This window comes from Ahaetulla prasina, chromosome 7 (genome assembly GCF_028640845.1).
Source record: "Ahaetulla prasina isolate Xishuangbanna chromosome 7, ASM2864084v1, whole genome shotgun sequence".
NCBI classification, from domain to species: domain Eukaryota; kingdom Metazoa; phylum Chordata; class Lepidosauria; order Squamata; family Colubridae; genus Ahaetulla; species Ahaetulla prasina.
This window is the reverse complement of record NC_080545.1, coordinates 9411948-9424841: the sequence shown is the minus strand read 5'-3', so window position 1 is coordinate 9424841 and position 12894 is coordinate 9411948. Positions and strand designations below refer to the sequence as shown.

Below are 12894 nucleotides of genomic sequence, written 5' to 3'. Positions count from 1 at the left end.
CTGAGTCATGGAGCCACACCCCACAGGATATAAAAGGCAGTGAGAGCTGCTGTGTCTCTTTGTAACAGGCAAATCCACTGATTGAGCTGTTTGTTCCTGGGTGACTCACCAGCATCGTGGAAGATAACAGAGGCTCTTGGCAGGCGCTGGCTATTCTGCTGCCAGAGCTGATAGTGCCGGCTAATTAAGCCATCACCCGGACGGAGGCGAGGGAGGACAGAACAGGAGAGTTGGTCTCTGACAGAAAGCCACTTGAAGAGGCTAGAAGCATTTGAAATGTGGATTTACAGGCAGCTGTTACGTACAAGCTCGGTTGACAAAATCAGAAATGAGGAGGGGATAAGCCGCCTGGGAAAGCCAAGGGAAATCATCAAAACCATAAAAAAGCGAAAGTTAAAATATTTTGGACATGTGATGCAGGGGGTTTGCAGGGGTTCGGGAGAACCTCTAGCTAAGATTCTGTATAGTTCGGAGAACCTCCAAATCCCATTCCTGGCTGCCCCCGCCCACCCCACCCCGCCCTTCCCAGGAATCCCCACATGGCCCGTTTTGGATGTGAGGTAAGTGCAGGAGACAAGCGGAGGCTCGGGAAGGTGAAAAACAGGCCTACAGGAAATTTGGGAAGGCTGGAAACGGGCGTGTTTCCAGCCTCCAGAGGAGGGGTCTCCAACCTTGGTCCCTTTAAGACTTGTGGACTTCAACTGAGTCCTTCGGGAGAAGGGCGATATAAAAATCTAATTAAATAAATAAAACTCCCAGACCAAAGCTGGCTGAGGGACTCTGGGAGTTGAAGTCCACAAGTCTTAAAGGGACCAAGGTTGGAGACCCTTACTCCAGAGGACCTCCGGAGCCTGGGGAGGCTGTTTTCGTCCTCCCAGAGGCTGGGGAAAAGCGTACGGAGCCAAGGGAGGGCAAAAACACCCCCCTTGCCATGGTGCAGGAGGCCAACTAGGCCACACCCACCATGGCCACACCCACCCAGCAACCAGGCAGAGAACCCCTTGCTAAAATTTTTGAAGCCCACCCCAACGCGATGTGACACCTGGAAAAACACGGCCTGCTTCACATAATCCTCCAGGGAAAGATTGAAGGCAAACGAGGTCCAGGCAGAAGAAGAACATCATGGCTTCAAAATCTAAGGGACTGGTTTGGACAAAACTCAACAGCGCATTTTCATTGATAAAAATAGGATTGCTAACATGATCTCTAGGGACGCGGTGGCTCAGGGGCTAGCACGTTGAGCTTGTCGATCGAAAGGTCGGCAGCTCAGCGGTTCGAATCCCTAGTGCTGCCGTGTAACAGGGTGAGCTCCCGTTACTTGTCCCAGCTTCTGCCAACCTAGCAGTTTCGAAAGCACCTAAAAATGCAAGTAGAAAAAATAGGGACCACCTTTGGTGGGAAGGTAACAGCGTTCCGTGCGCCTTTGGCGTTGAGTCATGCCGGCCACATGACCACGGAGACGTCTTCGGGCAGCGCTGGCTCTTCGGCTTTGAAACGGAGATGAGCACCGCCCCATAGAGTCGGCAACGACTAGCATGTATGTGCGAGGGGACCCTTTACCTTTAACATGACCCCTAATGTCCGATGATGAATATGGCACAAGAAGAAGAAACCCAACACTGCATAACTCATTCAGTGTCTTCCCAAGACCACGGCAGTTGAAAAAGGAAAAGCAACCAGATACACAACTTAGTGTGTGAAATAGTGAATTCATGCTCTTATGCATTTGGGCCTTGCAGTTGTAGGTGATCTCTGCCAGTGAACGTAGTTATATTTTTACGAGTTGGATTGTTCCTGGCTTCTGGCATTGGGTTGCGTTATCTACTCTTCTGATGGTGGTAGCCTTGTATTCCAACTCCTTTTGGGATCTGGATGGCTTACAAATTGCTTAAATAAATATACAGCCATAAAAATAAATCAAATGGAGGGCAGATTATGGAGCCGCCGAGATGTTCATTGGCAGGCACCGATGGATAAATCAAGGCATTTAGGCTGATAGAAATGATAATGAAGTTTTAAAATAGGCACAGATGTGGAAATTTGAGACAGCATAGTGTTTCTCAGCCTTGGCAACTTGAAGGCGCGTAGACTTCAGTTGTGGAAATCCACAAGTTGCCAGTGCTGAGAAACATTGGCATAGCGACGGAGGCTTTCGTGGCATAGCACACTTTCTTAGTTCAGATTGTTACTCAACTGCATCTTTGCCAAGTGATCTTAGGCAGGAAGTCCTTGCAGGTAGTCCTTGACTTGCAACAGTTCGCTTAGCGACCGTTCAAAGTTACGGTCGCTAAGCGAACTGTTGTAAGTCGAGAACTATCTGTAATGACACCGATGCAGCACCGGAAAAGGTAGCTTACGATCATTTTTTCACATTTAGGATCTTTGTAGCATTCCCATGGTCATGTGATAAAAATTTTTGACACTTGGCAAATGGCTCATATTTATGACCGTTGCAGTGACCCGGGGGGTCACGTGATCACTTTTTGCGACCTTCTGAAAAGCAAAGTCAATGGGGAAGCCAGGGCTGGGAAGTGGCTCAACAGGCTAATGCAGTCTGTTATTAACACACAGCTGCCTGCAATTACAATTACTGCAGGCTCGAGTCCCACCAGGCCCAAGGTTGACTCAGCCTTCCATCCTTTATAAGGTAGGTAAAATGAGGACCCAGATTGTTGGGGGCAATAAGTTGACTTTGTATATAATATATAAATGGATGAAGACTCTTGCTTAACACAATGTAAGCCGCCCTGAGTCTTTGGAGAAGGGCGGGATATAAATTCAAATTAAAAAAAAAATTCACTTAACAACCGTGTCTCTAATTGAACAACTTCAGCGATTCACTTAACAAGCGTGGCAAGAAAAGTCGTAGAATGGAGCAAAAGTCACTGAACAAATTTCTCACTTAGCAACATAAATTTGGGACCCAGCTGTGGACGTAAGTTGAGGGCTACCTGTATTACTCCAGTCTCAGCCTTCTAGCTACCATATAAAAGCCATCTAACTATGCTAATTATATTGATACATATAAAATCCATCTAACTATGCTAATTATATTGATTTAATGTAGGCCTTTGGCTTATCATGATGTGAAGCCAGCTACTGTGGTTTTAGATCATGAAATTTAACTCAAAGCATGGAGCTCCAAAGAGAGAAGGTAAGAGGAATGGCAAATGAAAACTGTGCATTGTCACATTGTAATGTGACCTTTACCATTTTTGGACGAGAAGACTTCCGAGGTCTCTTCTAGCCCTATGATTCTACTCTTCAACGTGCATGATTGCCATGCTGCACAATTGCACAAAAAGAATGCTTATCCATGATGTGTTGTGCCTCATCCTCCCTCCTCTCCTCAGCCGGGCCCCTCCCGACTCCTCCCGGGCCTGCTATCAGATTCGGAGTCTGATAATGAAGATGAACGGCCTGTCATGCCTCCAGCCCCCAGCCCTGGCCCCATGCCTGGACAGGATGTCAGGAATGAACAAACAAACCTCACTTCTACAGCATGTGAGCAGGGAGCCAGCCACGTGCTGGAATTACCGGCAGCAGATCCAGCGGAAGAGAATTCATGGTGGGAGGATCCCCGCTTCCGGAGATCTGAGAGGCGACGTTAGCGGAAGGATGGGAGGGGCAGGCCTGGATAAGTGCTGAGTCATGGAGCCACACCCCACAGCCTATATAAAGGACCAGCTTGAGTCAAGCAACTTTGAGTCAAGCAAAGTCTCCTTTAGTTTGCTGAAGTCACAACTTGGATTCCTACTTGCCCCGAGAAATCTGAAAGGAATTTGGCAAAGCTGCAGAGGTTTCGTGGCCACGCTTGATACGGACTTCCTAGACCCGGTCGTCGGAGGGGGAGGGGGACACGACATCATGTCATAATGCATGGTTTTGTCATTTTGAGGAACACTCCGCGTTCCATGAATGTTGCTGACTCTGCACATTATGGAAGCCTAGACCAGGGGTCTCCAACCTGTGCAACTTTAAGCCTGGAGAACTTCAACTCCCAGAATTCCCCAGCCAGCAAAGCTCTGTCTTTCTGTTCTGTTCTGTTCTCTATTCTATTCTATTCTATTCTATTCTATTCTATTCTATTCTATTCTATTCCATTCCATACTTCCTGTTCTGTTCCGTTCCGTTCCATTCCGTTCCGTTCCATTTCAATCTAATCTGGTTTCCGTATTGACTTTGTTGGTCAGCAGGTCACAGAAAGGGAATCGCATGATCCCGGGACACTGCAACCATCATGCATGTGACTGAGTTGCCAGCATCCGAATTTTGTCGATGTGACCATGGGGATGCTGCAGAGGTCATACTGTAGGTGTAAAAAAATGGTCATAAGTCCCTTTTTTCAGTGCCGTTGTAACTTCGAACGGTCCCTAAGTGAACTGTTGTAAGTCGAGGACTACACAGAAAGACAGGTAAGCTCCTTGTAAGTGGCATAATTCTCATGGATAAGATTTCTGACCGATGAACTTGACGCTAGAATGAATTGGAAACTTTAAAATGAAGAGTAAGGATTGTATTTTGGGCTGGGAGTTAATTTCCCCTCTCCACTGAAACGGCTTCGTTACTTGTAAGTAAATTAGCTATCTGCTTTATGGATTTTCTTTAAGGCTCACTTCCATTGTTTTGCTGAATTGTGACATACGGGGTCTGAGTTTAATTGATAGACGCGATCACATTCCCCTCTAGTCAAATTTAAACCAGCTGCACGCCAAATTAATTTATAGAAGTGTAAAGAAAATGTTAAGATAGTATTTCAGTCCCTGGAGTTACAGGCATTATAATCATTTAGAGCGTGACACCCCATAAGACAAGAAATTACGAGAAATCAATGCCAGGATGAGAAATTTATACGAGGGAGGTCCAGATCTTTTCTCCTAGGTATGTATTACTCAGAACAGCAAATATATCCATGAACAATATATCTGTTTTATACCCATGAAAATTACAGCTAATCCCCGATTTATAACCATAACTCAGCTGAGAATGACAGTTGTCACTCATGGTGGTCGTAAGTCAAGGCACTTATGTGACTGAAAGTTCGGGGCAGTTACTAGCCCCCAAATTTTGATCACATGAGCACGGGGGATGCTGAGGGGTCGTGTTCTGACCTAGGCTTCCTTAGAAAGCATACAGCACAATCTTAGTCCCGGCAAACCTCTTTAATTCAAACGGCTGTGAATTATTGTCATTCCCAGTCTGAAAGGCTTCTCAAACAGTCTTTCAGGGGAGTGTTTACAAACACCCACCTTATCTCCCTTGGAATGCTGCCAGAGAACTAATTGCCACACGCAGGGGCAAGGCCAAACTTAGCACAGAGTCAAACAGAACTTTCCCAGAGCTTTTACCAACCAGATGAACGAATTGCTTCCTGCAAAAGCTCACGTCCTGTTCGCTTCTCTTTTATGTCTTATGAGAGGGGCCAATCACCTCCAAGTCTTACTCCCAAGTCGACCCTGTTTCCTTAATTGTTCCTGTCTCCTGGCAGCTTTGCGCATGCGCACACTGGGAACAGGCTCACGCTGTTATTCTGCCTCGTTGATGTCAGACTCCGTAGACTCCGGAGGCAGCAAAGAACTACCAGATGGCCTTGGCCCCCACTCTGCCTCTGACTCATAGCCATCGTCCGAGCCTTCCCCAGACTCGAGCACTGGCCCATGTTCCTCCCCAACCTCCTCACTCTCCAAATCTCTGCTGGCCGCTGGCTGGCCACAACAGGTCATAACTGTGAAAAACGGTCATAGGTCACCTTTTTCAGTGCCGTCGTGGCTTCGAACGGCCACTAAATGAATGCTTGTCACCTGTATTAAAAAATGCTGCTGAGGTAAGTTACCAAAACATAAATGACAAATTTAAAGGAAGAGCCTTTACCGTAGCAGGAATCGGTGACCGAGCAAGACGCAGCAAAATCCAGCTGAAGGAAAGAGTCTTCGTTTATGGCGATGTCGGTGGTGACCACGTAGCGAGTGCTGGCCTTCTCAATGAAGACCAGAGCGTCTCCAGAGGAACCGCAGACGGGCATTTTGGTTCCGCCAGGGTGGAGAAGCCATTTCTTGCTGTTCAAGGTGCTGAAATCATCTTCCAGGATTGTGTTGCCAGAAATATTTCCACCAATAAGGATCTGGAATATAGAGACAAACAATGACATAATTTTCTGTGAGGAACTTGAGCCAAAAGGTCTATGGAGATTCTCGATCACTCCCAGGTCATGGTTGTCCCAAAGGTGCTTTTCAAAAGAACTTGAACTTTGCTTTTCCTTGAAAACATTTAGCTTCGCGTCCAGGTAAATTCAGCTGGCTCAGCAGCATGGAGAGAATAACCAGAAATAATGTCTCAGAGGCATGCTTCCTATTTTGATAGCACTCTGGGATTAATCTGGCTTTGTTCAGGCTTCAAAAAATAAATAAATAGTAATTTAAAAGATACAACAAAAATGAAAGTAACAAAAACAACAACAGTCAAGCAAATATATCAATGCTGTCACATTTTATCTAAACTTGGCAAAGGATAAAATTAAGAAGATAAAGTTCCTGCCGCAATTTTTTCTGTTGGGAATTATTACGGACTGTACAGTAATTGAGACTAAATTGATTTTAAATCTAATAACAGCAGCAAGATTACTAATAGGACAATACTGGAAGAAAAAAGAAGTACAATATTCTTCTACAATAGAAGAATGGATATTGAAAGTTGCCAATTTGGCTGAGATGGCGAAGATATCAGCCTTTTTGAAAGACAATACGCAAGAAAGATACTTAAAGGAATGGAAAAAATGGATTGACTATATTCAAAGTAGATATCAGACTAAGAGTTATCAGACTGTTTTTGAATGATTATGATGTATTATTTTTGATTGTTTTTGGGGGAAGTTAGGAATTGATGATTGTAGGGGTATAATTAAGTTGGGACGAAATTTTTTTAGCATATGTTTGTTTTATTTTTAACTATACCTTGTGCTCGTTCTGGGAAGTCGGGGGAGGGGTTGTGAAGGAGGGGAGGGGAGGGAGGGTGGGAAAGGGGAAAATTTTCTGTAAAACTTTTTGAATAAAAATAAATAAATAAATAAATAAATAAATAGTAATTTAAAAGATACAACAAAAATGAAAGTAACAAAAACAACAACAGTCAAACAAATATATCAATGCTGTCACATTTTATCTAAACTTGGCAAAGGATAAAATTAAGAAGATAAAGTTCCTGCCGCAATTTTTTCTGTTGGGAATTATTACGGACTGTACAGTAATTGAGACTAAATTGATTTTAAATCTAATAACAGCAGCAAGATTACTAATAGGACAATACTGGAAGAAAAAAGAAGTACAATATTCTTCTACAATAGAAGAATGGATATTGAAAGTTGCCAATTTGGCTGAGATGGCGAAGATATCAGCCTTTTTGAAAGACAATACGCAAGAAAGATACTTAAAGGAATGGAAAAAATGGATTGACTATATTCAAAGTAGATATCAGACTAAGAGTTATCAGACTGTTTTTGAATGATTATGATGTATTATTTTTGATTGTTTTTGGGGGAAGTTAGGAATTGATGATTGTAGGGGTATAATTAAGTTGGGACGAAATTTTTAGCATATGTTTGTTTTATTTTAACTATACCTTGTGCTCGTTCTGGGAAGTCGGGGGAGGGGTTGTGAAGGAGGGGAGGGGAGGGGAGGGGAGGGTGGGAAAGGGGGAAAAATTTTCTGTAAAACTTTTTGAATAAAAATAAATAAATAAATAAATAAATAAATAGTAATTTAAAAGATACAACAAAAATGAAAGTAACAAAAACAACAACAGTCAAACAAATATATCAATGCTGTCACATTTTATCTAAACTTGGCAAAGGATAAAATTAAGTAGGAACAACATTTAAACTGCATCCACACTGGATAGAAGTTTAGAACTTGTGGATTTTTTTTAAAGAAAATATCCTGTTGGAATAGTAAAAATCCGTATCACTTTATCATTCAGGAAAATGATGAAAGATCACCTAGGTTTATTAAATAACTCTCTTCCTATTGATTAATACACATTAGGTGATTTTATTTCTTTACCTTGTCTAGTACACCAATTTGTATAATACAAGAGGACTCATTTATTTTCTTGATTTTTCATACATACATACAAACATACATACATATATGTATATGTATGTATGTGTTTTCTGAGTTTTTGCGGGTGTTCGTATGTAGGTCTTTGGTTATTCGGGTTTTCTCCCGCGTAAAATTGAAAGTGTCTTGGCGACGTTTCGACGAAGTCTATATCGTCATCTTCACGCTGGTGTTTACAGCTTCGTGCTTCTAGGAGCAATGTGTGATCGCAGCTGTTTCTTTCTTTTAACTGCTAGTGGGGATTTGAACTGATTGCTTGGGAGCTTGGCTGTGTTCTGATTGGATGGAGGTGTTAGGGGAGATATTGGGGGAGGAGACAGAGAACAAGAAAACGGCAAAGCCCTCCTCCCATATATAAAAGGCACCATAGACAAAATCAGCAAGATCCTTCACAAACACAACATCAAGACAGCATTCTGCACAAACCAAAAAATATCCACCATCCTAAGAAACCCCAAAGTCAAAACTGAGTTAGAAAATCAAGGCGTATATTTATTTATTTATTTATTTATTATTCAAATTTATATACGGCAAAGCCCTCCTCCCATATATAAAAGGCACCACAGACAAAATCAGCAAGATCCTTCACAAACATAACATCAAGACAGCATTCTGCACAAACCAAAAAATATCCACCATCCTAAGAAACCCCAAAGTCAAAACTGAGTTAGAAAATCAAGGAGTATATGAAATCCCATGTACTGCCTGCAGCACCACATACATCGGACAAACCAACAGAAGAATAAGTGCACGCACTGAAGAACATAAGAACTCAGTCAGAAAAGAGGAACCAACTTCTTCCCTGGTCCAACACCTTAAAGCCACAGGACATAAAATTGACTTTAAAAATACCAGAACTATCACCAAAACTGAACACTTTAAGAACAGAATAATCAGAGAAGCCATCGAGATAGAAAAACACCCACACAGCATGAATAAACGAGATGATACCTCCCGCCTACCAGCCATTTGGAAACCTGCCCTTATCGACAAACGAGTCCCTAACATGAAGAATGATGCAAGGCCCACACTCACGAGTGCCAAACAGCATGTCACTACCACACATCCACGTGGAAAGCAGACTCAAACTCACACCGATGATGAAGCACAACCTCGGACCAGAAGCCAGACCGCAGCTGCATCATTAGCCATTTCAAACCCCTCTAATCCATACATGCAGCAGACTGACACCCACCATGAAGATGTAGCACAACCACGAACCCGAAGCCAAAAAACAGCAATGCAGCTCACCAACTCAAATCCCCCTGCAACTCAGACTAACCTGAGCACAACCAAGCCTCCACCCACCCAAACAGAACACACCCCCATCCAATCAGAGCACAGCCAACCCACCATCCAATCAGAGCACAGCCAACCCCACCATCCAATCAGAGCACAATCAAACCCCCAACCAATCAGAACACAGTGAAGCTCCCAACCAATCAGTTCAAACCCCCACTAGCAGTTAAAAGGAAGAAACAGCTGCGATCACACATTGCTCCTAGAAGCACGAAGCTGTAAACACCAGCCTGAAGATGACGAATGAGACTTCGTCGAAACGTCGCCAAGACACTTCCAATTTTACGCGGGAGAAAACCCGAATAACCAAAGACCTGCATATACACACACACACACACACACACAGACACATATACATACGTACATATATGTAGGTCTTGGCATATTTCCCGTGTAAGGTTTAGAGTATCTTGAGAGTACATCGCCAAGATACTCTCAACCTTACATGGGAAAAGACCCAAATGTGCCAAGACTACTTACATACCTATACCTGTGAAAACCTACGAAATCACACACACATATACCACCTTCATTTTTACAAATAGTTCCAGATAATGAACATATCAAATACACATTTTTCTCCTATTTTTCCCACAACAACAACCCTGTGAGGTGGGTTGGGCTGAGAGAGAGTGACTGGGCCAAACTCATCCAGCTGGCTTGCATGACTAAGATGGGACTAGAACTCACCGTCTCCTCGTGATTGGCCCAAAGTCATCCAGCCAGCTTTCATGGCTAAAGCAGCAGGACTAGAACTTTTTTGTGCATAAGAGCACAAACGTGCCTACCGTTCCTGTCCTATTGTTTTCTTTCATTATATCCAATTAATATAGTTATTGCATGCTTATGCTTATATATATATGTTTATATATTATATAGTTACTTTCATGCTTATGCTTATATATACTGTTGTGACAAAATAAATAAATAAATAAATAAAATAATGGATTGCCCCTTTGTAGTTTGGGGCCTTAACCACTATATATTGCCTCTGACCTCAAAGTTATATGTAACTATACTCTTTCTTGAAATAGAGGAAAAGTTGAGAAGATCAGAAATTGAGTATTTGTTACTTCTCAATCCAATTCAGTAGGTTCTGACCAGTTCTGGAGAACCGGTAGTGGAAATTTTGAGAACCAGTAAATATCACCTCTGGCTGGGTCCACCCCCATCTATTCTCTGCCTCCTTAGTCCCAGCTGATTGGGAGGAAATGGGGATTTTGCAGTATCCTTCCCCTGGAGTGGGGACGGAATGGAGATTTTACAGTATCCTTCCCCTGGAGTGGGGAGGGAATGGAGATTTTACAGTATCCTTCCCCTACCACACCCACCAAGCCATGCCACGCCCACCAAGCCACACCCACAGAACCGGTAGTAAAAAATTTCGAATCCCACCACTGATCCAACCGGGCTATTCTTGTAATAACATATCAATCCACTCGATTGCATTTTAAATCAGAAATCAGACTTGTTTGTTTCCTATGGTAGAAATTGATATATTTCTTTGTAAAGAAAGAGGTTATTGAAAGAAGAGTAAGATTAAAACAGGCATTGTCTGTTTATTCTTTATTCAATATCGAATGAAGATGAAGGATTAACAAGTTGCATCATAAACAAATGGGAGGCCGGAATATGCTTCGCGGGGAGACAATTTTAGAAAAAACATATTTTTGCTCTGAGCCTGTCCTCTATTGATTAAGAGGTGCAGTATATTTTCCATAAATGGTTCTTAACGCCCTGTAAGCAAAGAATTATTTGCAAATTATTATCCATAATTATATCGCGAAGTTGCTTAAGGTCTTCTAAATTGTATAGAACCGCAATCAAAGTTGCTTTTGTAAAGTACTGGGAACAAAGCTTCAGTGCTTGTTACAATACAAATAATTTCAGGTTGAAATTAATAATAGATGCTTTACTATTGCTTTTGGCCTGAATGGAAAACTAGCATGTAGGTAGTCCTCAAATTACAATGGTTTTGTTTAGTGACCGTTCAAAATTACAACAACGCTGAAAAAAACTGACTTATGGTCATTTTTCTTGCTTACAATCGTAGTATCCCCAGGGTCACGTGCTCAGAATTCAGTCCGTTGGAAACTGACTCATATTTATGACGGTTGCTGTGTCCAAGGGCAACGTGATCCCTTTTGTGACTTTCTGAGAAACAAAATCAATGGGGAAGCCAGCTTCACTTAACAACAGTGTTGGTAACTTAACTGCAATGCTTCACTTAACAACTGTAGAAAGAAAGGTCGTAAAATGGCTACCTGTGGCCTTCCAGATGCGCTTCAAGGTTTTGGTAACCATCTTTAAAGCGCTCCATGGCATAGGGCCGGGCTACTTACAGGACCGCCTGCTGCTACCGAATACCTCTCACCGACCCGTGCGCTCTCACAGAGAGGGACTCTTCAGGGTGCCATCAGCTAGGCAGTGTCGTCTGGGGCCTTCTCTGTGGGGGCTCCCACCCTCTGGAACGAACTCCCCCCAGGACTTCGTCAATTTCCGGACCTCCGAACCTTCCGTCGCGAGCTTAAAACGCATTTATTCATCTGCGCAGGACTGGATTAGATTTTAAATTTATACTGGTTTTAAATGGGTTTTATTATTTATATTGTTTTTTAATAATTCGGCCATGTAGAATAAGTTTTTTAACTGTTATTTTAGTCTGTATTTACATGTGCTTTTTTACCTGCCTGTGAACCGCCCTGAGTCCCTTGGGAGATAGGGCGGTATATAAATGTGAATAATAAATAAATAAATAAAATAAATAAATAAAACTCTCTTAACCACTATCTCACTTGGCAACCGAAATTTTGGATTCAATTGTGGTCACAAATCGAAGACTACTTGTATTGTTTTTCCCTTGTCAAAATTAATTACTCGTCAACTTTTTGAAATCATTTTAATTTTATTTATTTTGATCAGATCTAATTAACAGTGAGTGACTGTGAACTTCTAAACAGTTTTCTTCCAGTAAGCAAATAAATATTTCTATTGCTGGTATTTGTTCCTGCCGTGAATTCGATATCCAAATATTTTGGGGAATTTTAAGCAGAGGCAGATGGCTCAGTATTAAACATCACAATATGTAAATATAAAACATAGTTATTCCAACTCCTTCCTTAAGACTGTTTTTACAGTAGCTCTTGGCCACAGTAGGATCTGTATTTATTTTAATTGTTCCCAGCCTACAGTTTTTAGATGTACTGGAATTATAACTTTCTGAATTAGCCATGTCTATTAAAACTTAAGTAAATTAGAGGGGAAAATTTAAATAATAGAGGATTACCGATACAAAGCTGATGTAAAGAAGGAGTATATGTTTTGTTAGTGTTTGTTATGTCTTGTTGTTTTAAAAAATAAATACTAAAAAAAACCCTTAAGTATTGATGATTCATTTCCTGCTTAAGCAGGGGGCTGGACTAGAAGACCTCTAAGGTCCCTTCCAATTCTATTCTATTCTATTCCTATTCCTATTCCTATTCCT

At 42.1% G+C, this 12894-nt stretch overlaps 1 protein-coding gene across 2 annotated transcripts in view; it reads right to left on the bottom strand.

The window, feature by feature from the left end:
- RELN (reelin) overlaps positions 1-12894 on the bottom strand; it is a 457527-nt gene that overhangs the window by 62672 nt on the left and 381961 nt on the right. For both annotated transcript variants that reach the window (XM_058190565.1, XM_058190566.1), the window contains one exon: positions 5872-6121. In XM_058190565.1, the coding sequence (XP_058046548.1) occupies positions 5872-6121 (250 nt within the window). The remainder of the gene's footprint in view (positions 1-5871; positions 6122-12894) is intronic.